Source organism: Paroedura picta, chromosome 8, assembly GCF_049243985.1.
Source record: "Paroedura picta isolate Pp20150507F chromosome 8, Ppicta_v3.0, whole genome shotgun sequence".
Classification (NCBI taxonomy): Eukaryota; Metazoa; Chordata; class Lepidosauria; order Squamata; family Gekkonidae; genus Paroedura; species Paroedura picta.
Genome location: NC_135376.1, coordinates 69121058 through 69146789, shown reverse-complemented (window position 1 = coordinate 69146789; position 25732 = coordinate 69121058). Strand labels below are relative to the sequence as shown.

The following is a 25732-nucleotide window of genomic DNA, read 5'->3' as shown; positions in this document are numbered from 1 at the left end:
TGAGAGACAGGTATTATTTTATGGCACTGAAAGTCACTAAGAAATCCAAGGGGATCAATAGGGAGGAACTTCCCATCATTGTCCTGGAGAAGGATATCAGTCAGGGCAACCAAGGCCATTTGTGTTCCAAAGCCAAGCCTGAATACAGATTGAAATGGGTCTAGATAATTTTTTTTTTAATTACATTTGTATGCTGCCCTCCCGTTAAGGGTCTGGATGGTTCACGCTGAATATAACAGAAAACATTAAACTGACTGATTATAATATATAGGGATAACAATAGTAATAACAATAAACTGAGAATAACATTCTAACAGTGATCATAGTTGGTTAGATCTGTCATATGCGTTCAAGGGAGAGAGGACTGGGGGCTCTGTAGGTATTATTTGGTTTTGGTCAACCTCAACCAAATGCCTGGTGGAGGAGCTCCCTTATGCAGGCCCTGCAGATGGGTTTTAGTTCTGTCAGAGCCCTGATCTCTTCTGGGAGCCTGTTTCACTAGGTTGGGGCCAGGATAGAAAAGGCCCTGAGCCTGAATGAGGTCAAGTGAACTTCCTTGGGGCCAGGGATTATTAGCTGGTTTGAGATGGCGAAGCGCAGGGCTCTTTGAGGGGCATAGGGGGAGAGGCAGTCCTTCAGATACATTGGGCTTAGACCACGTATGTCCTTGAAGGTAATTACCAAGACCTTACGTCTGATCTGGAATTCGACTGATAGGTGTTGTGGAGGATGGGCTGACATGGTGTTGCTATGAGGACTCAGGCTGCTGCACTCTGGACCAATTGCAGTTTCCGGATCAAAGTTAAGGGTAGGCTTGCGTACAACGAGTTGCAGACATTTAGCCTGGAGGTGACCGTCAGATCACTGTAGTTAGGTGTCCCGGGGCCAAGTAGGGCACTAGTAGTTTGGCTTGCCGAAGGTGGTAGAAGGCCAGCTGCGCTACTCTTGTAACCTGGGCCTTCATGGGGAGGGAAGCATCCAGGATCATGCCCAAGTTCCTGGCAAAGTAAGCCATTGATAGTTGCACTCCGTCCAGGTTGGGCAGACACACTTCCTTGCTCAGCCACAGGACCTCTGTATTTGAAGGACTGAGCATGAGACGAGTCTGCTTGAGCCAAGTAGCTGGTAAATGCTTTGTTTGTGTGTGTGTGTGTGTGGGGGGGGGGGGAAATCAGGGCGGTCATCAATCAGGAGGAAGAGATGGATGTCATCCACATATTGGAGACAACACAGCCCAAATTTCCATAAGAGGGCACATGAAGATGTTAATTAGGATTGGAAAGAGGACCGCTCCTTGCCAGGCTCTGCATGTGAATTGGTGGTAGCTTGAAGATCTCTCCCCTAGTGCCACCCTCTGTCTGCAACCCCAGAGAAAGAAGATCAGCCACTGAAGGGCTGCCACCTGAATTGTGTTGGCAAGGCGATGAGCTAGAAGCTTATGGTCGACTATGTTGAAAGCTGCTGAAATGTCTAATAATACAAGCAGCACCTACCCACCACAGTCCAACTGGCAATGGAAGTCATCCAACTGGGCGACTAGCACTGTTTCTGCCTCATGGCCAGGCTGGAAACTTTAGGATGGGTCTAGGGCTGAAGCTTCTTCCATCAATACCGATATTTGGTCCATGACAGGCCTTTCCATCATTTTTCCCAGGAACTCTAGGTGTGAAACAGGTTGGTAGTTGAGCTTTCACTAGTCCAGAGATTTTTTTTCAGCAGCAGGCAAACCACTGCCTCTTTTAGTCCCTCTGGGAATTCTCCTGTTTTGAGGGAGAGGTTGATTATCTCTTGGATACGGTCCTTTATTCTTATGTCTGGTACTATTAGCCATAGTGGGTAGGGGCCTAGCAGGCATGTGGTTGATCTCAGTGTTGTAACCATCCTGTCCACTTCAGTCGGCATAAGCTGTCTGAAGTTACTCAGTGTTCCCTCCAAAGATGGTCAAGGGGCCTCCAGTTCATTTTCTGTATCTAAAGTTGGAGGGAGGTCGTGGCAATGTGCCAAGATTTAGTCTGCAAAATGAATCACAAATGAATCACAGCTGATATCCAATTTGTTGCCCTTCCTCTAGGGCAGTGAGAGATCAAACTATCCTAAACAATTGTCACCAGTACAGGGATGACACCCAGTTCCTGATGGACAGCTGGCCAGATCTTCCCCCAGAGAAATCTGCTCGTTGTTTGGAAGCGGTGGCTGGATGGATCAGGTAGAGCCGCCTGAAACTAAACCCCTCCAAGATGGAGGTCCTGTGGTTGGGCAGGAGGGGGCAGGATCAGAAAGCGTGTCTTACCTGCCTGGATGGCATCTTTCTATCTGCGCCAGGCATAGCTACTAGCACCCCATCTGTCCTCGGAATACCTGGCCACGGTGATCCATGCAACGTTCCCTACCAGATTAGACTTCTGTAACTCACTCTATGCAGGCGTACCCTTGTCTTTGACCCAGAAATTGCAACTGGTAGAAAACGCAGCTGCATGGGTCATCACTAGGTCATCGTGGAAAACCCATGTCCAGCCATTGCTGAGACAACTGCATTGGTTGCTAGTTTGCTTCCAGGACAAGTTCAAGGTACTGGTTTTGACCTTTAAGTCTATATGCGGCTTGAATCCCACCTACCTGCGGGACAACTTTCCTTCTTATGCCCCCTGCAGGGCGCTTTGCTCTGCAGGTATGAATCTGCTAGCCGTCCTGGGACTCCGGGAGGTACGCCCGGCCTCAACCAGGGGCAGGACTTTTTGAGTCCTGGCCCCTGCCTCGTGGAATGAGCACCCAGAGGAGCTGCGGGCCCAGATGGAGCTCTCTGGGTTCTGCAAGGCCTGCAAAATGGAGCTCTTTCACCAGGCATTTGGTTCAGGCCAGGTAGAGTGCCCAGGGTTATAATATTGGGTCCTTTTGGGTTTTCCTGGAATGGGTGTCAGACCAGGTCCAGGACTATTGTGTAATCTACTCCCCTGGGTTGTATCAAATGATAGTGTTGGCATATGTTGATGCTAGGGCATTGAGTCGTTGGGGGAGGAGTGTTGAATTTTAATCATCATCTTGGAATTCTGGGTTGATAGTATGCATTATTATGGTTTTATGAAGTTTTATGGATATGCATGAAAATGTAATAAATAAATATTGTTGCCATGGCTGACACCAGTTCCAACCCATTTCTAGAAGATGGTAGCTCAGCATGGATGCTAAATTCCCGCAGAACTAATAGTCTGGGGGAGTGCAGTGTTCAGGCTGCTACATCCTCCAGCAGGGCTGGCAGGACATCTGAGGTTCCCTGGGCATGCGGTTCACCAGCCAGATGGCCACGCTCTTGATTGATCCCCTTCCTCCCTGTCCCACAGTCCAAGACTGATGGGAGGACAGAGAACCCAGTAGGGACTAGCAACTGTTTCACCCTTCCTGACCCAGGTTTCTATCACACAGGTCCACTCTATTTTCTGTAAAGTAGGTTTGCAGGGTAAAGGATTTATTTATTGATCTAGCGTTGCAGTGTCAGTGCCAGAGGTGGGTTCTAGCTCCATCTCCACGCCAGTGTCCCGAGGAATGGGTCAGGGGTTGGAAGGGGCCTGGTATGATTATATTTTGTGTCCTTTATCTTGTCCCATCGCCTCCCGCTGGTGTCTCTTCCTCTTCCTCTTATTATTGGGATCCCTGACCCCCTTGGGTCCCCTGTTCCTTCCTCAGTTCATCTTGGTGTAAATGAGACATCTATTTTTGGTTGTTGGTTTTGCTTTGACTGTTCTGTTTCCCTATGGTTCCTGTTGGCTCTACTCAAGTTATTTTGGTTTCCTCTATTTGGTAAAGCTTCTCTCAAACCCTGGTTCTGTGTTTGGTGAGAAAACTAGTTATTCATTTGTGATTGGTCGGGTTATGTGTTCCTGGAGGGATAGGCCTGATTGCTACTTCTGGCCTCTGAGGGCTGCCTATTACAGTTGTGTTGCATGGTGGTTGGTTCTGGAGAGTGGCCCCGATCGCCAGCTGTGGCATCTCAGGGTAGCCCAATCCAGGTGTTGTGTTTTGAGTTTGTCTGGTTAAGTGTTAGATCATATTGTGTGTTGGGAAAGGGATCTCAGTTGGCTTGATTGGCTGTAGTTGATTTCATTAGTGTATGCACAGTTGTCTGTGATTTTTGATTAATGCAATGAATTATTTGGGGGAATCAAGTTGATTAAGGGTAGTCACTTTGGGCTAAAGGGGGCAATCAATCTGAATTAGATTGGAGGGGGAAGTAGATAGATCAAATTAAATATGTTTGATTAATTTGGGTTGGATAAATCAGTAAGAAGATCAATCAGCTTGGATTAGGATTGAGGAGGGTAGACAGGTTGAATTAATTGGGGGTGATCGGCTTGGGTTGTATCAATCAATAGGGTTGGGTCAAACAATATAATCTGCCTTCTCCAAGATTGTCTAAAGCTGTGCTGCCAGCACCCACTCAAGCACCTTGGCCAAGAATGGGAGATTAGCCATTCATTACTCTATATTTTTGCCACTTGGATAAAAATCCATTTTTAGTAGGTGAGATTAAATAAACAAGATATTGGTATAATTGACTTGTGAAATGAGACAAAGAGTCATAAATTATATTTTATTGATTAGCAAAAATTAACACCAATTAAGCAAAATGATAGATACATTCTTCACACTATACAAAGTTTGTTGAATCTTATTTGAAGATACAGACAAAAGTGTATTTTGTATATAGTCACATTGTAATTGGAACTCCCATCTCAAATTGTGGGATAAGATACCCACACCCTCAATAGTGAAATAAAGAGTAAAAATGCAGTAGTATACCAACGTAGTATACCAGTAGAATGAAGAACACCTTTTTTGGTAGAAGTAAAAAAAGTACAATGGCAACATGCAATAGATAATTCAAAATTATTCATGTAATTTAATAATTTACAAGATTTTTCAATTTATTGAACTTCTGAATGTTGGTAAGGAAAATCAAGCTTTGTCTACCAAATTAGAAAGTAAACACAAAGGTTTACTTTAAAACCTTACTTCTGGAATCATAGTGTTCATATCACGTTTAAACATGGTAGGGGCAAGCTGCCACATTTCTAGTAATAGAAAGTTACTTTTGACTTATGGGATCTTTTGGCACTCTTCAAGCTGAATGGGGTAGAAATCCAATTCCTCTTCTCAGAAGTAAGATAAAGGCAAATTCTGTATAGTTACAGCAGGCAGCTAGTGAGTCCATGCATACTCTGGAGCTAAGTAACATACTTTTATGATCAGTGCAGCTGTTTTGCAAATTTTCCATGACTTCCCCCCCTAAAGTATAAAAGGAATTGTAAAGTATAATCCAGTTTTAGGTATAGACAATTAGTCACATTTAACAACTGTTGGCCCCAGACACATTCAAAGTCCCATACGCTTTGCAATACAAATGTTAATTCAGTTTTTCATCTTTCTTACATCTATATTCCTTGGTGGATTGGGTCAAGTGGAATCAGAGTGACCTTAACTGAGCCATGCAGAAGTTTCAAATTCAAATTTATCTTTTGCTGTTCTGATATGTCTTTTAACTCTTAACTATGTGACCTAAAAATTATGCTAATCCTGAACATGGTATCTTTAATAAATTTGACACTCTACACATTGTGTAACTTAGAGTAACCAAATTAACTATCCCCTTTTAATCTCCTTCCACAGAATTCCCTTCCTTACCACAGGGTTTTTACTTTGGTTTATTCCTATGCTGCAGTCAGCCAAACTAGTAGAGCATTGTCTTGAGAAAAGCCCAACACCTACCCTTCAGATGGAATTGAACCTGAAATATCTTGATAGTAAATAGTTCAGTAATCAAGCATTAAAGTGCCTCTGCTGTGAATAATAACAGCCAGAGATGTAGAAGAAAATTGTTGATTTTTTTCAGTGAACTAAATAGAAATATTTCTGCTTGCACGGTACATGCATTGCCGTTCTATCCCCACCCCACCCCAAATATACCAAGTAAACTTCCAAAGATATGTTTCAAAGCTATGGGGTATATATATGTATGCTTGTGTTTGAGTGTGTGTGTACGAGAGAGAAATATTAATTAATTTATTTGAATTTATAACCTGCCTTCTCTGCCAAAGGTGGACTCAGTGTGCTGGACAACGTATGCATTTTAATACAATTTAGTCACATCAAAACCATGCTAAAAATTCTAGAATCTAAAACCAGAAGTCTAAAAGCCGGAACCCTAGGACCATGGGTAGGAGGGAGGTCAAATGAGATGTTAGCTATTTTATTGGCCTCAACTTGGGCCTGATGGAACAGCTCCGTTTTATAGGCCCTGAAGAACTCAGTGAGCTCTGACAGGGCCCTAATATTTTCGCTCATTCCACCAGGCAGGAGCCTGGATCAGCTACAACCATACCAAAACAGGAATTGTTGCAATTATCCTACAAAGAAGTGAATGTAAAGAATGTAATTGAAGCAAACCAGAATTATGAGCTTCTAAAGCATCTGCCATCATTTCTCCCAAAAATTATCAACAAAAATTGACAGAACTGAATGTATTATTAAAAGGAAAGCAAGACCATCATGTGAAATATCAAAAATCGACTGAGTGTCATTTCAACACCTATATCACAGATATTACAGATGGCCAAAGCAACATCAAGGATGTCCAGGGTTGCTATGCAGATTCTCCATTCTTACTTTGAAAAGTTTTTCTAATTAAGCAGATCTAAATCTACTTAGCAAACTTCTGCAAATGTGAATTTTAAAGAATGAAATTTAAGAACTGTAAACTATGAATTTTTTCACTGACTAGGATGCTTTAACTAGAAGAATTGGTTCTTATATGCTGCTTTTCTCTAACCGGAGTCTCAAAACGGGTTACAGTCGCCTTCCCTTTCCTCTCCCCACGACACCCTGTGAGGTGGGTGAGGCTGAGAGAGCCCTGATAGTACTGCTTAGCCAGAACAGCTTGATCAGTGCTGTGATGAGCTGAAGGTCACTCAGCTGACTGCACGTGGGGGAGTGGGGAATCAAACTTGGCCCGCCAGATTAGAAATCAGTGCTCCTAACCACTACCCCAGCTGGCTCTATGCAGGATATTAATTCATAAGGTCACAATAAGTCAAAAGCAATTCAATAGTACTCTTTACTCTCACACAATTATTTTAAATTCTTCATTAAAGGTAAAGGTATCCCCTGTGCAAGCACCAAGTCATGTCTGACCCTTGGGGTGATGCCCTCTAGCATTTTCATGGCAGACTCAATATGGGGTGGTTTGCCATTGCCTTCTCCAGTCATTACAGTTTACCCCCCCCCCCCAGCAAGCTGGTACTCATTTTACCGAACTCAGAAGGATGGAAGGCTGAGTTAACCTTGAGCCGGCTGCTGGGATTGAACTCGCAGCCTCATGGGCAGAGCTTTCAGCCTGCATGTCTGCTGCCTTACCACTCTGCGCCACAAGAGGCTTCATTAGAATACTAATATTAATGTTGCATAACAACAATTAACTTGAACCCAAGAATTCACTTCCACTAAGTAAGAATTTACTTCCTTCTATGTCCAAAGAAGATTCCTCATCTAGCAGAAGTAAATTACTGGATCTAACTTAGCCCATTTGAACAAATGCATATAAACATTTGTAATAAAGATCATATATCCTTATTATTAGCCATTTTATAAACCCAAAGCAACACAAACACAAGTCAAGAGAGATCCTAAAATGACACTGAATCTCTAATTTACTGTGAAAGTTGCTTTTCTATTACGTGCCAGATTTATTATGGCTCCTAGTCTAAGCAGATTTTATGCCTAATCTTTCCTCTAGTCTGTAATTTACACTCATATGAATATCTCACTATTATATATTTAGCTATACTAAGCATCACAACTGATTTATTTTTCTCCATTCATTTGGTTTTATTGTAACACCCAAAAACACAGCCCCATATTACGTAATGTATTATTCAGGATAAATTTAATACAGCTGTTTTGGTTCAACTGGTGATCAGACCTCACTTGTACTTTTATTAAGGGAAACAGAATACTATTATAAACAGATTTACTTTGTATTCCTCTCAGTTTTATTCAGAGATGATTAACAGTTCCATCTATGCAAGCCTGTTTCTTCAACCTCCAAACCAAAATATTTACATCAACTTCTGATTTTGTACAAGGGCAAAGAAACTTTCTGGGCTGCCATATGTAGACTATGACTTACTTTCTCCCTCCTATTCTATTTGCACGTGTGCTGAGTAGGCACGGAAAACACAGAAGCAAATATCAACAAATTGGGAAAGAGGAGGCGAAGTCACAAGACATCCTTAATATACAGCTATTGACAGAAACAGCCTGTTTGGAGTTCCTGATTAGCAGTATGTACTAAAGGAAGTAATGTAACTGCCACAAGCACATACTGAGTTCATTATGGAAAGCCTTTAGCACAAAACACATGTTAATTTATTTCCAAACTAAAAATGTATCCATGCTGAAGTTCAATGTACAATGGTGACACACACCCTCCTGTCCACCAGACTGAAATTCAACATGGGACTTCACCTGGCAACTGTACACTGAGGTCATGCATCACAGCTCATAGTTAAAAGTCAAAACCACAATAAAGGTAAATTAAATAAGATACAGTTTTAATCAATTTCAGTGAAAAGCAGCCAGGTTTTAATAGACAACTTATATACACAATAGTTATGGATCACTAAAGAACTTTGCTCGTATATACATTATAGATCTTCATCCACTGTATTTCAGTTTAATATTCAGACTATGTACCCATCTTGCATTTAAAGCAGTACAAATAAAGGTAAATTTTATTTCATACCAATATTCCCAATAATTTGGGCCTTAAAAAATTAATGGATAGGAAGTCCCCCCTTTTCTTTATTCACCATGCATATATTAATCAGTCATACAGACTGACTGCTGATCAACCTACTTAACTTTATTCAAGATTACACATTTCTTTGGGACCTCAATGCCTTTTCTTTTTGTGTTACTGCTTTTAACTGAAATTTCAGTTCAGCATTTCCATTCTACTACTTACGTAGTTCATTTCTTAAAATTCAGGAGTTTCAGCTATCAATGTTAAATAAACTTTCAATACTCTCTATATAATGCAGGCCGTCCAGACAACACAAATATTTGAAAAAATTCCCCAAATTTCTGTACTATTAATTGACTATCACATTTAAAACAAAAAACTGTACACAATCAGTTTTTAAGGTAATTTAATACCACACGACAGACAGGAGTAAAGAGTGGAAAAATTCAAAAGCTGCTTGTGTGTGCTACCAAAGTTTGCTTTGTAATCACTCTAGGAAAACTTTCAAAACATTCTCAAAATTTACAATAGTATTTCTTTACGCTAATACTGAATCCTCAAGAACTATGATTGTGCTTCCCAAGCATCAAGTCTAACAGAGAAAGTCCAACGTTATGCAACAGAGCTTATTCCCAGATAAGTGTCCATAAGATTTGTTCCTCACCATGTACAGGGGTTATAAACTTTAGGCTGCAATCCTAAGGATGCTTCCTAGTGAAGTGTACATTCTTTTAGGTGGTTTTGGTGTATTTTAACATGCTACAAACATAATAAAATGCAAGGATGCTGTGATTCTGTAATCAGAATATCAGTCAATAAACATAGGGCAACTGTGTTATTTTGCTGCTATTTTGCTGGCAAGATCATTCAATAAAAATCAACTACACTCATACTTACAAAATATAAGTCTAATAGAAAGCACTGCAGAATTTTCTAAGGTTTAAGCATTTGTGAGTAAAAGCTCACTTCAGATACCTGACAAAAGCTTATACCCTGGAAAACTTTGCTGGTCTTTTATGGTACTATTTGACTCATATTTTGTTCTACTACTTCAGACTAGCATGATTACTCACCTGAAGTGACTGGATCTACATGATAATGCAAAAATTATATATCCTACGAAAGCCAACAGCCCTTAATGTTTAGTCAAGGTAACCATTAAGTCAATCTTTTTTGTCATTTAATTGACAAGTCTTCTCAACCTCTTCCTATTTTGCACAAAAACAAAATGAGGAAGAGGTACCATATACAGCTGACTGAGAATTCATAAACAGAATGGGATAAAATACTCACCTGGGGGATGGCATGCCACATCTTCTCTGTGCTGTTGCAAATACTTACCTTGCCTTACTTTAGGTGGCTAAGATGCTGAAGTAAGAGATAATAGGTGGGGCTATCAGCCCCTCCCTGTCTCTTTCAACAGTAGAAGATACTTACCCATCAGGGATAGTATTCTTCCTTACCATGCTGAAAGCAGGAGCAGACAAGAGCAGGAGGCAGCAGCAAAAATTGGCAGCGCTGCAGCAAATGAGAGAGAACCGTGCAGTTAACCGGTGTCAATCTCTTCCTCCAACTATCACAGGGTCACGCTAAGGGCCAAACTAGCAGTGACAAACACATATTCATTTAGGGGCAAGTATGACCAACTAATACAAAAACAGACTGGGAAGCAATTTTGGAGACGGAAGGCATGAGGCGAGCTGAATGTCCCCACAGCCTAGCTCCAACCAAGCTCAAATCTAGTACTGGAATCCAAGCTCAGGAGAAAAACACCAGGGAATACACTGTAGGGATGCAGCACCTCAGTAAGTCTTGTTCTATAAAACTCAGAGACTAGCAGACTCAAGTAGATCCAGGTTCAAATAAGCCAATAAAGGGGTCTGCCACATCCCTATCCACCTTGACCTTAATTCCAAAGAGCCAGGGAAGAGAGAAAACATGCCGCCATAACATTGTGGGTAAGTTAAAACAAGCCTGCCCGTTGCCAGGATCCTTTCATTTCGCTATTGCGAAGCGTAGCAAAAAAGAAGAGCAAGGAAAAGCAACTGCCCCCTTCTTCACCAAAACGAAAGGGGGAAACAGTGAAGGCTCTGCTGGCAGCCTGGAGGGAGAGCTGCCCCTCCATCCCCTTCGCTTGAGGCGCTGATTCTTACTCCTACGAAAGCCAACAGCCCTTAATTTGGGGGAAAAGGCGCAACGGGCTAGACGAACGTCTCCTACGGAGGACTCTGCGCTGCGAGGGGCCTCACCGCCGCTGGTGATGGGCGTGTAATTCCCCCTCCCCACCCACTTCCTTAGCTCAGCCTAAGAAGCTACCAAGCGGTAGCTTGAGAAACGACTACGGCCGGCCTCGGTGAGGCCCGCCTTTGTGTGAAGGCCGCAGGCCGCTCGTACCCTCGGAGAAAAACCTCTTTCCGGGAGAAAACCGGCACGCAGGTTCCCCGAAAACCCCTCTACTGCGCATGCTCTGCAACCGGTCCTCTCCGCGAGACGGGAGGAAGTGCCCCCCTTAACGCGCATGCTTAAGAGGTTGTTTTGCCCGATGCTTCCCCTGCGATTGGGTAAAGGAGAAATCCGGCACTGTTTCTGCGCAGGCTCGGTAGAAAGCCTTTGTTATGGGACGTGCGAGAGAAGAGTCGGCGCTAACGACGGCCTGGCGTGGTGTCAGCGCGCATGCTCATTGCACCAAACGGCAAACTGGGCAGGGCGGTCAAAAATGGAAGCCTAGACGAGGGGGAGAGGGGTTGGGTGGCTTCTTCCTGTTGCTTCCTCTCCTGTATTTCTGTACCTCGAGCTCCCTTCAAGCAGACGGAAAGGTCCGAAATGCGTACTAGAAAGTCATAGGGAACATTTAGGATATGAAGGCTGTTTATAAATGGTTTCCCCTTCTGGTATTACTTGAACTGTGACTCCAGAAGGCTCAATATTGAAATAAATCTCTTGTGTCCTCCTGTTTTCCTATCACAACTACTTGCAATACTGATGGGAATGGTAACAGCCCAGCGAAGAGTGGAATTCCGTGTCCAGTTCTGGTCACTGTATTTCCAAGGGGGCATTGCAGAGCTGGAAATAAAGAGGCGGGCAAGCAAGACAATTAGGGGATGGGAGCACCTCTCCTTTGAGGAAAAGCTGAAGAGTCTGGAACTTCACTTTGGAAAAGAGATTATCAAGGGGGGGGGGGGAGGATATTGTCCTCTTGGCCGAAGCTTGAGATCGGAGGCAGGATGCTAGCCAGCATGAAATTGACCAATGCCCATCTAGATCCCATCTGCGGGATCCAGTCAGTTTAAAGACCGTTTATGCACTGGCCACTTTACTGCCCAAACTCTCGTGCAGAAACACAAATAGGGGGCAGATGAGGTGCACTGGGCCAAATGCTCCCCCGTGTGGGTGCAGGAAGAGGTGGGGCCACCTGCCACGACTAAAACTCCAGCCTGCAACCCAGCATGAAACCTCCAGTGCATAAATGGTCAAAGTGAAACTGACCAATAGTGCGCACTGATGGGAAGATCCTTCGTGTGGCTTGTGTATATAAGTTGTTGTTTGGGGGTCCTTTAGTTCAGTTCTTAGTTCTGCTTGTACTACGCTAGGGTTATTAAACAAGCTCAAATCACTTCCAGTGTCTGTGTCCACCTCTGAACCCACAGATTTAATAGGGAACCTGATGGAAGTTAATAAAATTACATGTGGTTTGGAGAGAGCTAATGAAAGAGAATTTTTCTTCCTCTTCTGTAATAGAACTAGAGGGCATTCAATGAAGCCGGTAGACAGTTCAGAACAGGCAAAAGGAAATACTATTTTACACAGAGAATGGAATGTGCTGTCAGAGAATGTAGTTGATGGTCAAAGGGATCAAGCAGATTCATGGAGAACAAGTCTGTCAGTGGTTACAAGCCATGGCCTCTCTGTTAGCACTCAGGCCCCTTTTCACAATGAGGGGCAGTCTATAGAAAGCCATAAACACCCTTCCTTCAATTTAAGTTCAGATATTAAATGCAGTATTCTATCTGACCAAAAATGAAGTCAGAAATAGCCAGATCAGGAGTCTTCACTTTGATTTCTGGAGAAAACAAAAATGCTTCCATGAAGGCTGTGACATCGACAACCTACAAATAAAAGACTTGTGATACAGCAAAGGTGAAAATGGGACCAGCAAGAATTCATTAGATTGGACTCATTTAGTACTACAACAACTTCTCCCCCCAAAGTGAGCTGATTACAACATCAAGAACCTGTGTACTACTGCTCCATTGCTAGCTCACCTCCCAAGCTCCTTAACCACAGATATACAAAAAGAACCACGGCCCCACAATACCATTTTTAAAGCAATCTCATAGATTGTGCTGTAATGCACATTATAGAGAGAGTTCCCACATGAATACTGTTACATCTGTGGGTTCAGAGGTGGAAACGGGCACCAGTAATTATTTGAGCTCTATATTATGATGCCAGCATGGTACAAGAAGTGCTGAACTGAGCTGCAAACTGACCCCCCCCCCAAAAAAAACCAATTTATACACCAGCAAACAATGGATCTTCCAGCCAGTGCTCGCTATTGGTCAGTTTCAGTTTAAACTGACTGGATCTGGCAGACAGGATCTAGCCGCACATTGGTCAATTTCGTTGCAAGCCACAATCCTACCTCAAGCTTGGTCCTTGGTCTACAGACACAACAAATAAAAGCTTCTATCAATGAATGGGAAGCTTCAGCACACAAAATGGGCGCATGTAATGCACTAAATAGCAAAATACAAAAAAGACACCAGAGTACTAGTCACCACTCCTTGGGTATTTTTGTGAATTGATGAGTAAACTGAAATTGATATACATGTTTTAGATGGAAATATTTTGTCTAATTTTGATGGCATTCTGTATTCTTTCCTAACTTCTATATTGACTGATTTAATTCAGGCTCCTGTAGGAAATGGAATCTGAGACAGATAAACCAACTAAGGCAAGTTATTTTTTAAATGTACTTTCTACTTAAAATTCACTGATTATCTGACTTGTTACAGCAGTCAGATTTATGTGACTGAAGAGGTTAAGATTGTGCTGCAGTTATTCTGAAAATCAGACATTAATATTTTGATCCCTGGTTCTCATGAATCTCATATCCCTTTAAAACTAATCTTTTTAGAATAGGTCACAGAAATGGCTGTAAAAATTATGGTGGCAAATCTGTTAGGCTCTTGTGCTGGGGCATCCCAGGGTGCCTCTCTTGCTTGGGGTTTCTTCCCAGGAGGGCTGCAGACCAGGGTGTAAACTACACAGAGTTTTTATTCCACTCCCAGATTGTCTGCACTGAAATTGATTTCCATTTTGATTTTCTTCGATGGAAATTTTCCATCTGCAACCTTCATTCATCGACCCGCATTGACCCTACCTTTTAATCGGAATATCAGGGAGCGCTTATTTTCCGGGATATCCACTAAAGTGCGCCGGATGCACCCAAAAGATACACGTGTAGATGTCCCCGGCACTCGGATTAACCGGCATTTCTCCCCCCCCCCGCTCCTCCCCAATGCTGTTGTGACATGTTTGTCTCTTGCTGATTGGTCAAGTCACCCGCGTTTCCAATGCTGACATAGCGTGGTCTTCTCTTGCTCATTGGGCGAGTCGCGGACTCAAAAGAAAAGGCTATCCTTTGGATCCTTTGCTTGCGATTGTTGAGAGACTGATATCATTCCATTATTTGCTGTTTTATCCTGCTCTCTGCTCTCTGCTGAGTAATCTGAACATACATTGCCCTTGGATAATGAATTGCTTTATAAGAAACAGTTCTAGTAAGGCCCAGAGACCAAGAGGGCCTCTGGACATTTAAGCCTTGTATAAAAATGTGCATTTTCACTAGGCATACTTTGCTGCATCACAAGAGCTAATCTACACCTTGGAGAATTTATCTTTGATGCAGCCCTTAAAGATACAACAGCCCTCTGGACCTGGCAGCTTCAGTCTTCAATTTCATTTGTATTTCAGAATACCACCGCCTCTTTATATTCATATAAGCTACTTCTATCTCTTTTATTCCATCTTTTCTTTAAGGACCTCTCATTGGCATGCATGGTTTTTCTCTACCCCAATTTTATGATAGTGACCCTGGGGGGGAAAGCAGGCTGAGCAAAAGGAAGTATCCAAAACTCACACTAAAGATGTGGATATCTCAGTTTATAGGCACTACCAAAGTAAATGGGATTCTAACCTCTATGCTTTATAAGCTCCAAAGCTTTTTTGGACAATTAGCTGTGATGGGATCAGTATGATAGAAAAAGAAGAAGAATTTGTTCTTATATGCCACTTTTCTCTAACCGAAGGAGTCTCAAAGCGGTTTACAATCACCTTCCCTTTCCTCTCTCCACAACAGATACCCTGTGAGGGAGGTGAGGCTGAAAGAGCCCTGATATTACTGCTTGGTCAGAACAGCTTTATGAGTGCTGTGGCAGCCCAAGGTCACCCAGGCAGTTGAATGTGGTGGAGCACAGAATCAAACCCAGCTTTCCAGATTAGAAGTCCGCACTCCTTAACATTACGCCAAGCTGGCTCTTGGTGTGCAGACAATATGCATTCAGAAAACTCTAGACAAGTGGTTTCCTTTTTTTTGGTGGGGGATAGATTTCTCATTTAAAGTTAGTTTGTACAGTTAACAGTCATGTCTTGGAGGCCTTTACACTCTAGGAAACAAAATGAGAGCCAGAGTGGTATAGTGGTTAGGAGTATCAGACTAGCATCAAGAAAACCATTGACTCCTCAATGGTTAAGGTGACCAGGTGACCCGAAAATGGTGGGACATTCACGCCTTGGGTGCAAAAGTCTTGTGTCTCGCCCGAGTTTCCCTCCGTCCCGTGTTGAAGTGGCTCCGGCGGCAGGGGAGGGAGGGGTTTCCCTTCCCATTAGCCCAACATCGCCCTGGCTGGGCTGTGGGGAAGCGGCTCCAGTGGTGGGCGGAGGGGGGCAGGAGTTTCCCTTCCCCTCGTCCCAGCCAGCGTGCCCACCACATCTCAGGCGGTGCGCTGTCATGTGTCTGCAGGCTGCTTGGCCTGGTGCTCCGGGCCATCTCGGGCCGCTCAGGCCTTAGCACCAGCTTCCTTGACTGGGATCGCGGCTCTTCCTGGACTTGGCCGGGAGGAGTTCACATGGCAGCAGGTGAGCCCAGTTGGGGGGAGGCGGGGGGAGGGGGCCCCCACCGCGGTGGTGCGGTGGCAGCGGCGGCCCATCCCACCTTTCAATCTGTGGATTCTGGTCACCTTATCTATGGTCCATGAAAGTTTGCCGGGTGAACTAGAGCCAGACATACACTCTCAGTCTGGTAAGTCACAGGGTTGTTGTGAGGATAAAATGGAAGATAAGAGAATGGTGTAAGTCAGTTTTGTTTCCCTTTAGGGAGAAAGGTGTGGTATAAATGAGTTAAATAAATTATACAACTACAGGAAGCTTAAGTTTAATGGTAGAATGAGCTACTGAAAATTGTTTCACTGCTGACATTGATTTGGAAGTTTAAGCTAATGCAGTGTAAGAAATGGATCATAGCTGTCCTGTACTGAATCAGACCCTCAGTCCGTGTGTGTGTGTGTATAATTTGAAACGTTTTCTTCCTTACAGAAAGAAGTTTGCAAACATATGTCAAGGAAAAAAATCTCAGCACAGAAAGGAAACTCAAAAATAAAGGTATATTAATACATATTACCTTAGAGAATTCTATAACATTTACTGAAACAGAATCTGTTTTCTGTGCCTGAAGTCTCTTGTGTCCAACTGTGCTCTTTCCTAGGTGAATCTTTAAAGGGAAGCATGTGCATTTTTTATTGTAGCCAATTTCAGCTTCTAGATACTTACATGTATATATGATATGCTTCGTTGTGGCATGAAAATGTCTAAAATGTAAAAGATACAGAATGCAGTTACTAAAATCACCAAATACTCTAAATATATTAGTTATTCTTAATGCAAGTATTTTTGTTTCTTTCTTTGTTAGTTACATGCCGCCCTCCCCTTGTGGCTCAGGGCGGTTTACAAGGAATGGGAAAACTAGAAGATACATACAATATGGGTTCCGTAACTACAACAATTAATAATAACAGTGGAAACGACAATTACAATAGCATCATTGATAACTAATAACTGAACTATTACATCAACTGCAACCCTGCAGATTATCCAATGCAGTATGCCTCATGTTGTATTTGGTGGGTTTTTAATAAGGATTGTATTTTATGTGGGATTATTATGAAACCAGCCATGAGACGGTTTGCCATGCATGGTGGGATACAAGTCGAATAAATGATGATGATGATGATGATGATGATATCTGAGGGGGGGAGGTTCTGGGGCCCAGCAGTTGTTGTTGAATCAATTGGCCTTAAGCAAATGCCTGGTGGAAAAACTCCATTTTGCAGGCCCTGTGGAATTGTGGTAACTCCGGCAGTGCCTGGATTTCCTCATTCCGCCAGGTGGGGGCCAGCGTAGAAAATCATCTGGCCCTCGTTGAGGTCAAATGAGCTTCCTCAGAGCCAGGGAGCCACAGCCGGTTGGTGTTAGTGTAGTGTTCCTTGGGGGGTATAGGCATAGAGGCAGTCCATCAGGTACACTGGGCCCAGAGCATATATAGCCTTAAAGGTGATTACGAAGACCAGTGAAACTGTTGGAGTATGGGCCAGATGTGGGCCCTCTATGGTGTTCCCATGAGAACCCTGTTTATTGCATTCTGGACCAATTGTAGTTTCCAGATCAGGGATAAGGTTAGGCCCATGTAGAGAGAGTTGCAGAAATCCAGTCTAGAAGTGACCATTACATGTATCATTGTGGCTAGGTGTTCTGGGGTCAAGGAGGGCACTAGTAGTTTGGCAAGGTTATAAATAAAGTAAATAAATATTGCCACAAATATAACCTGTTTTATCAACCATTGCTCATCTTGAGTCATACTATATGTAGAGAGACAGAGTTTTCTCCATTCCTCTGAAAAACTATCCCAAAAGGTTGGTGAATTATATCATTTAAAGATGATACTTACAAATATGAGAAATTATTTTGGTTCTAATAATTTACTATCAATCAATCGAATTTTATTACAGCAATTGACAGCCTCATCAGAAAATGATAAAACAGTAAACTTAAAATAAATATTAATGGTTAATAAAACAGATCAACCAATAGATTGAAAACTACACAGCAGCTATATTCAGTTGTCTGATCTTAAAATTAAAATTGCATAGTACTTTGCAACCTGGAAGGTGGTGGGGGCGTTATCTCCCATAAGGAGTTTTTAATTCCAGTCCTCATCATCCTCAGCATGCAAATCTCTAATCAAAGGCTCGATAATCTTGGCATGAGGTTCCCTATAAAAAGAGCATTAATAATTTACTAGCAATTTGTTTCCTTTTTGGTAGCAAACACAAGATGACATGTATGGTGGAATAATACATACAGATGAAGTCTTAGACCCAAATCCACATGGAGGTAACTCATTACTTTCCTTTCTTACCAAGTTAGACCTTATCCCTATTAATGAAGCTGTGGGATCTTTTCACACATGAAACTTACAGTGGTCCTACATGATGACACTGTTGCACTGCTGAATGGTCCCTTTTTGGCATTAAGTTGCAAGGGGAATAAAAATTAAAGTTTCACATAGCACTGTATTTCCTCTAAAATCTTGCAATTCCTTCTTCCTGCAACCAGATCCTACTATATGTATACGAGGAAGTCACTCTTGTTCAGTAAAGCTCCTAGTGTCTTTTCATTTGTCCTTTTGTCTGTGTTTTTATAGCAAAATTAAATACTACTTGTTCTCATGGCACTCATAAATGCATAGTTAGTTAGTGGGTCTTGTGGAGGATTAGTACATATTTTTATGTTGTAAAATCCCAGGTTACTCTCTATTTAAATTTTTAATTGTTTATCATTTTAATAAAGCAATTTCTAATTTATTTTTAAAAAGTGAAGAACACTTGCTGAAAATATAACACTTCACCCCACGTACAAGTTAGCCATTTATTCATGAATGCTGAAAGAAATGCTAGCTGGAAGAGAATGAGAAGTAACTAGTTAGGCTCAGAGGAGAAGGATTTTAAAGGGAAAGTAGCCTTGGGCAGCTTCAGTTGCACTTTGGCTGTCCACATTGACAACCTGGCGTTGCAGTTGCATTTTACATTTAAAAAATAACTTTCTACAAATCTAGTTTAGAAAAAAACTCACAAAACTGGTAGAATAAATAATGCAGGTAGGCAAAAGAGTTGTCTCTGTGGACTGGGAAATGCCTGGAGGCTTTGGAGTGGAGACATAAGTGGATGGGATTAGGAGCAGGGAAGGACTTCAGTGGACTATTAATGCTATGGAATCCACCTTGCAAAGCAAGCATTTTCTCCAGAGAAACTGATCTCTTTAGTCTGGAGACGAGCTATAATTCCAGGGGATCCCCAGGTCCCACCTGAAACTGGCATTCCTAGAGATGATGATGTCCTCCAGAATTTTTATTTTAAAAAATTATACAGACAAATTGTAGCAATTACAGATGAAATTGCTACTGCGGAACAAATCCTTGGCTGCAGAAATGGGGCATCCAAACATAGCTTTCCTTGGATCCACCCTCTGTGACTGCCATTTTACCCCTGCTACTGGAGGGCTTTTTTCTGGCTTAAAAATGGTTATAGATATATTAATATAGTTTTTATAATATTATATAGGTCTTGTTCCCAGCATTCATTTTTTAAAAGTACACAGCTGCCCTTTTAGTTGCAGAGTTATGAAAAATGAGTAGCCAGTACTATAAGGGTAGAAACGGCCTGTGCGTGCTTAAATTTGACAGCATTGTCATTTATTTCCTCTTTTTTGATTCCATATTAATGTAATTCAGATGAAGAAAACTAACAAATTAATTCAAGTGAAATATTTCCCAAACATTGAAAATTGTTGTATTTAGAAATGCTCTGTTACTTTTATTTAGTAAGGGCACATGCAACAACAGTTAATAATTTACTCCTAGGTAGTGAATTATTTTGGGTGGCTTGGTGCAAAAATATGATTATGCTAGCATGCATTGTCAAAAAAGAAACTCTCTAACCAAAATATCTGGATACCTAAACGAACTCTGCATTGCAGAATGTACTTAGAAGAAAATATTTGTGTTGCGAAATGTATTCTTAAAATTTGTGCTCTTTCTTATAAAATACTAGCTGTGGGTGATATGGAAAAACAAAGCAGTTTAACTGAAGCATTACAAGACAGAGTAAGAGGAAAGTTTAAGAGTTTCAAGGTAATTTTTGTATAGTATAGACTGTGATGTTACTGCAGTTTACTTTACATGGAGGCTTCTCACAAAGATGTTTCAGAAACTACAATTGGTGCAAAGTGCTGCAGTCAGATTGATATTGCATCTAGCATTACTGGGGAAGCTTCCGTCTTGAATGCATTCCAGTCCAGTTTCCGACCGGGCCATGGGGTAGAGATGGCGCTAGTAGCTCTTACAGATGACCATAAGATACAGCTGGTACCAAGGTGGGTTGGCACTGCTTGTGTTGTTAAATCTCATGGCAGCATTTGACATAGTAGACCATGAGTTTCTAGCTCATTGCCTCATTGATGTGGGGATATGGGGGAGGGTGTTAGCTGATCTTTCTCTAGAAACTAGGACAGAGTGTCGCTATTGAGGAGGAACAGTCACACTGCTGCTATTTATTTTATTTATTTTTATTTTCTTGAATTTTCATACCACCCATCCATAAGGCTCAGGGCGGTTTACATAAAACGTCATGTGTATACTTAATCTAGTGACAGCAAACATAACAGTGGTTCCAAAATTGATTATAATAGATTATAACAAAATACTACAACAGATTTGCAGTGCAACAACAACTTTCAACTTTTAACATGAACCTGTGGGAGGTTAGCATAGCTCAGATCATGGAGGGGGGTATTTGGGGGACCAGCAGATGTTGTTGAGTTGGCTGGCCTCAACCAAATGCCTGGTGAAGGAGCTCCCTTTTACAGGCCCCTTGGAATTGTGATAGATCAGGAAGGGCCCTGATGTCTTCAGGGAGCTCGTTCCAACAGGTGGGGGCCAGGACCAAGAAGGCCTGGCCCTGGTTGAGGTCTGGTGTACTTATTTGGGGCCGGGGATCACTAGCCAGTTGGTAGTGGTGGAGTATAGGGCTCTTTGGGGGGTATAGGCAGAGAGACGGTCTCTCAGGTACACTGAGCTCAGACTGTATATGGCCTTGAAGGTGATTACCAAAACCTTAAGCCTGTTCCAGAATTCAACCAGGAGCCAGCAGAGATGTTGAAGTGGAGGCTGGGTGTGGGATCTCCACTGTATATTTGTGAGGATCCTCGCTGCAGCATTCTAGACCAGTTGCAGTTTCCAGATCAAGGTTAAAGGAAGGCCTGCGTAGAGCGAGTTGCAGAAGTCAAGTCTAGAGGTGATCATCACATGGATCACTGTGGCTAGGTGTTCTGGGACCTAGTAGGGCCCTATTAGCTTAGCTTGGCATAGGTGGTAAAAGGCCTGTCACAATACTCTCATGACTTGCCTCTCCATAGAGAGGGAGGCATCAAGGATCACACACAGGTTTCTGGTGGAGTGAGCTACCAACAGCTGTACTCCATCCAGGTTGGGTAAGGTCCCTTCCTATCCAGCCACTGGACCTCCATCTTTGAAGGGCTGAACTTCAGACGACTCCAGTGTGAAGTACCAATTCTCTCCTTTATGTGCCCTATAGCACTGCTGATCCAAGGATATCAGTGATGGTGTTACCAGAATGTTGTTGGTTCCTGGCCCCAAAGAAGTGTGACTGTCCTCAAAAAGAACCAGGACCTTTTTGGCCTTGATCCCAGTCTAGTGGAATGAGCTGCCACTAGAGATCCAGGCCCTATTGGAGCTATCAAGGTTCCAAAAGGACTGGGAAACGAAGCTCTTCAGCCAGGCACATGGTTGAGGCCAACATTGGCACACAATAACTGACTTCCCTCCTCTCCTCTCTACCTCCCCACCATCAGAACTAGGGATATGAATTAGAAATATAGAATATTTAAGCCCTTATCAAGGAGCATCTTTATTTTAATTATTTAAAGTTGAAATTAGTTTTAAATTGATCATGTTTTTAACCATGTATGTACTGGTTTATATATGCTGTTAACCATCCCGAGCCTGACTAGAAAGGTGTGGTCTACAGATCAAATCAAACGGATAAATAAAATAAAGCTTTTAAAGATTGGGTAAAACATGTGTCTGTGTGTATGAAAGGTGGAAACTTCAGTCCATTTGGAAGGCTCATCTTCTTTCCCACAACGGCTGAAGCAACTCAGAAAGAAGTTCTCTGCAAAATATGGGAAGCCTGTAAGTGCACTCTGTTCTTCTTCCTTTTTTTTTCTTGATGAGAAAAAGTGCACTAAGATGTGCTTTGTTCTAGACCGTTGAAGAAGAAAAATTATTTGAGAAACATCATTTTGATACTGAAGAAGAGAACTTTGCAGTAATGAAGGAGGTAAGAAATAATTATAAAAATGGCTGCTGAGTGAGGGAGTAAACTTTTTCTCTGAAATCTGAGTCCAATAGCACCTTTAAGACCAGCAAAGATTTATTCAAGACATGAGCTTTTGAGTGCATGTATACTTTCTCAGACATTGAAACAAAGATCACAAGAGTACAGATATAAGGCAAAAGAAAATTAGTAGCAAATTAGTAAGTTTTGTTGGGCTACTTCAGACCAACGTGGCTACCCACTGATATTCCTGTTCGGTCAGAACAGCCTTATCAGTGCTGTGGCGAGCCCAAGGTCACCCAGCTTATTGCATGTGGGTATACAAGTCATGCTCCTTCTCTTTGTGCAGAACTTGTGATCTAAATTTTGATTATGGCCAGAGGGAATGACTTTAAAAGACAACAACAGAGAAATGGGGGGAATAAAAGAGGCCAGTATAAAGTCAAGCCAATGTAATTGTATGTGCCCACCTGCACTTAGCAGAAACCCATTACAGTGGATGCTGCAGTTGGAAAACTGAAGGTTATGGACAGAACTATATTATTAGGGCTGAAAAGTGATGCTAGGGCAAGACCATGGCCAGCTTCAAAAGTCAGTATGAGGAATTTGTGGTGGATGCAGAAGAAAGCAGAGTGAGTGTAGGGACCTGAGAAATGACAATGATACATGACTTGGAATCGGTTGCCAACGCTAGGAGGTGAGCCTTAGCTTGGAGTTTTGTCTGAGAGGAAGCCATGGATTTTTATGGGGCAGGAGGAGTAGGGTTCTTACATCATGACATTACATTTGGAGAACAACAAAGGGGAAGGAATTGAAGACCAAGATGGATGGCGACGCTATTAGTGGAAACGAGGAATGAAAGAAAAGAAGGGCAGGGCTGACAGATAATTTCTTGGCTTTTTTCAACCTTAGCATGGAATCTCACTAGATGAGGGCTTTACGTTTTTTACTGCAATGTTTGAAGAATGTCCAAAGCTAAAAGAGACAGATCAGGAGAGTGAAGAGGTATTGCTATTCTTCCCTTCATAAAAACTATGTTCTTAGATGTCTCAGTGTTTAAACATATTCCTGCACATTTAATTAATTCTTTTGCTATATTTAAGAGAAAATGATGAAATAATGTATATTGAACTCCTATTGTCTGAGGCTCATAATGTATTTATGAAATAGAAAAAAAACCGAAGATCAAAATAACATAGTCCTGTCATAAGGTTCCTGGATTAATGATGTCATAACTAATATAAGCGTTTTTGACATGTGTAAAGGCACTGTTTGTGCAACTGGAGCTTTAATTTTTTGGGCAGCTTTTGCATTAACCATTTGCAGTGGTTACTCTCACATATAGTAGCCGTGGATTTATGCTTTATGCTTTATGCAGGGTTGTGGCAGATATTTATATAACCCCGTGGGAGGGGGGAGTTGAGGTTTGCAGAAAAACACACACAAATTTAAATAAAATTAGGGAATAATTTCCCCTTTCAACTATAACAGCAGCAGAGGTATTGGGGGGAGGGGAGGGAAGAGAGTATCATTTTGCGTAGTTGAATCAACCAAAGTGGGGTCCAACAAGTGAGGGGGACAGTAGAAGGGGTAAAGGGGAAGACTGTGGTAGCAAGAATGGGGACCCTTCGGGGGGTGGGTAGAATAAAACGGGTCAGAAAAAATGGTAGGGAAAAGTAGGTGCTGCAGACAGCCTGGATAGGTAAGAGGACAGGCAGCAAGACAGGGGTGGGGGAGAAACAAGAGAAAGTGGAAGTAGAGTGGAGTGATGGTGGAAGGAAATGTCCTTCATCTTCAAACTTTAACAAATTTCTCTTGTCTATCTTTAAACCGCTCCTGCGGAGCGGATTAAATAATCGGGTAAGGGCACCTAAGGAGGGCCCTGTCCGTGATGAGGAAGGGTGCCGATACTGTCATTACTGACAATCGTAGCGAAGCGCCTGCTGATTGGCCCCTCCGATTGTCAGTCCGGTGGCAAGGGACCAATCGCGAGCCGGACTAACCAATCGGGAGGCGCTTCGCCCCCAACTCGCCCGCATCTGACTGACCAGCGCCATTTTCTGCCTGCCTGTCTGCCCGCAAAGTACCCTTGCTGCCTGTCTGCATGCAAGGAGCCGCTGCTGCCCCAAAACACGCCTGGCCCGCCTCGCCAACGCCCCACGCACCTCCCTACCGCAGCTCGCCCGCCTGACACAGCCGCGACAGCGACCGACCCGGCGCCACCTTCCCCCGTGGCACTGGCCCCTCTGGCACCCGCGCGAGCACTGCACCCGCCTTCGCCCGCCGCTCGGAGCTTGGCGCCGGCCCGCGAACCCTCCAGCTGCTGCTGCCGTCCGCCGCCGCACCTGCAACGGCGCGCCTGCCCCCAATGGCGCTGGCCGCAGCAACGGCCCAGTCACCGCCTCGGCCGCCAGCCACTGTCGCTGGGACAGGCCGCAGCCGCAATGCCTGAGACACCGCGCCAAGCACATCTGCCCCTTCGCTGATCTGCCTCCGCCGACCACGCACCACTGCCTGGGACGCCTCAGGTAGAGCCCGCACTGCCAAAACGGCCCCAGGAGCCCCCAGCCGACGTGGGATCGTCTCCCCCCCCCACGGCCTACGGTCCGCGCCCGCCCGCCCCCAGGCCGCACTGCCACCCCCCCCCAAACTCAATTTGCCACCCTAGTGCCCGCCGTATTTAAGCTACAGTGGGCTTAATTACTAGTTTCTAAATAAATGAAATGTTTATTTTAACCCCATTTTAAATAATTGTTTTATTATTTTATTTTAATCTATTTATAGCTATTGTTCGGTACACCTTGCCACTAGACCTCCCATAGTGACATGCAGGGCTTTTCTGCTTCTCAGAAAGGGCTAGTATGCCAATTTTAACTAATTTGAGACTCCTTCAAGCAACATATAAGAACCATCTCTTCTTCTGTTGTGATAGGGAAGCCCTATACAACGTAGAAGAAGAAGACTTGGTTCTTATATGCTGCTTTTCTCTACCAGAAGTCTCAAAGCGGCTTACAATCGCCTTCTTTTTCCTCTCCTCACAACAGGTGCCTGGTGAAAGAGGTGAGGCTGAGAGAGCCCTGATATTACTGCTGAGTCAGAACAACTTTATCAGTGCTATGATGAGCCCAAAATCACCCAGCTGGCTGCATGTGGAGTAGCACCCAGCTGGCCAGATTAGAAGCCACTGCTCTTAACCACTACACCAAGCGTAGCATGGGCATCTCTGTGAGTGGAGGGCTGCTGTTGAGAAAAATTCAAAAGAAACTCTAGCAATGTGTACCATACCCTAGTGTGCACATCTAAAATACTTTTTTTGGGACCAAAACCTTTATATATGGAGAAAGCATGTAGTAACTTAGGGTTGCCAGCTCCAGGTTGGAAAATTCCTGGAGATTTGGGGGGGGCAGGGAGGGGGAAGGTGAGAGCTCATCAGGGTAAAATGCCATAGATTTCACCCTCCAAAGCAGCCATT

At 43.1% G+C, this 25732-nt stretch overlaps 2 protein-coding genes and 1 long non-coding RNA gene across 7 annotated transcripts in view; 2 read left to right on the top strand and 1 right to left on the bottom strand.

The window, feature by feature from the left end:
- The window catches only part of LOC143843709 (uncharacterized), a 35360-nt gene extending 24052 nt beyond the window's left edge, over positions 1-11308 (bottom strand). For 2 of the 5 annotated variants that reach the window (XM_077350228.1, XM_077350230.1), the window contains exons 1-2: positions 11186-11308; positions 10229-10309 (exon numbers count right to left, since the gene is read on the bottom strand). In XM_077350228.1, coding sequence (XP_077206343.1) covers positions 10229-10257 — 29 coding nt within the window. In that variant the 5' untranslated portion in view covers positions 10258-10309; positions 11186-11308. Of the gene's footprint in view, positions 1-10084; positions 10310-11185 lie in introns of all 5 variants that reach the window. The other 3 variants (XM_077350229.1, XM_077350232.1, XM_077350231.1) reach the window with 3 other exon arrangements.
- A 127-nt stretch (positions 11309-11435) lies between these two features.
- On the top strand, positions 11436-20085 carry LOC143843711 (uncharacterized). Its single transcript, XR_013233665.1, has 5 exons — positions 11436-11607; positions 13703-13745; positions 16388-16453; positions 18172-18241; positions 19957-20085. It is a non-coding gene; the product is annotated as an uncharacterized LOC143843711 (long non-coding RNA).
- A 1916-nt stretch (positions 20086-22001) lies between these two features.
- The window catches only part of CC2D2B (coiled-coil and C2 domain containing 2B), a 57621-nt gene continuing 53890 nt past the window's right edge, over positions 22002-25732 (top strand). The window contains 3 exon segments of the mRNA XM_077350233.1: positions 22002-22115; positions 22189-22263; positions 23173-23265. Of these exon segments, the coding sequence (XP_077206348.1) occupies positions 22002-22115; positions 22189-22263; positions 23173-23265 (282 nt within the window).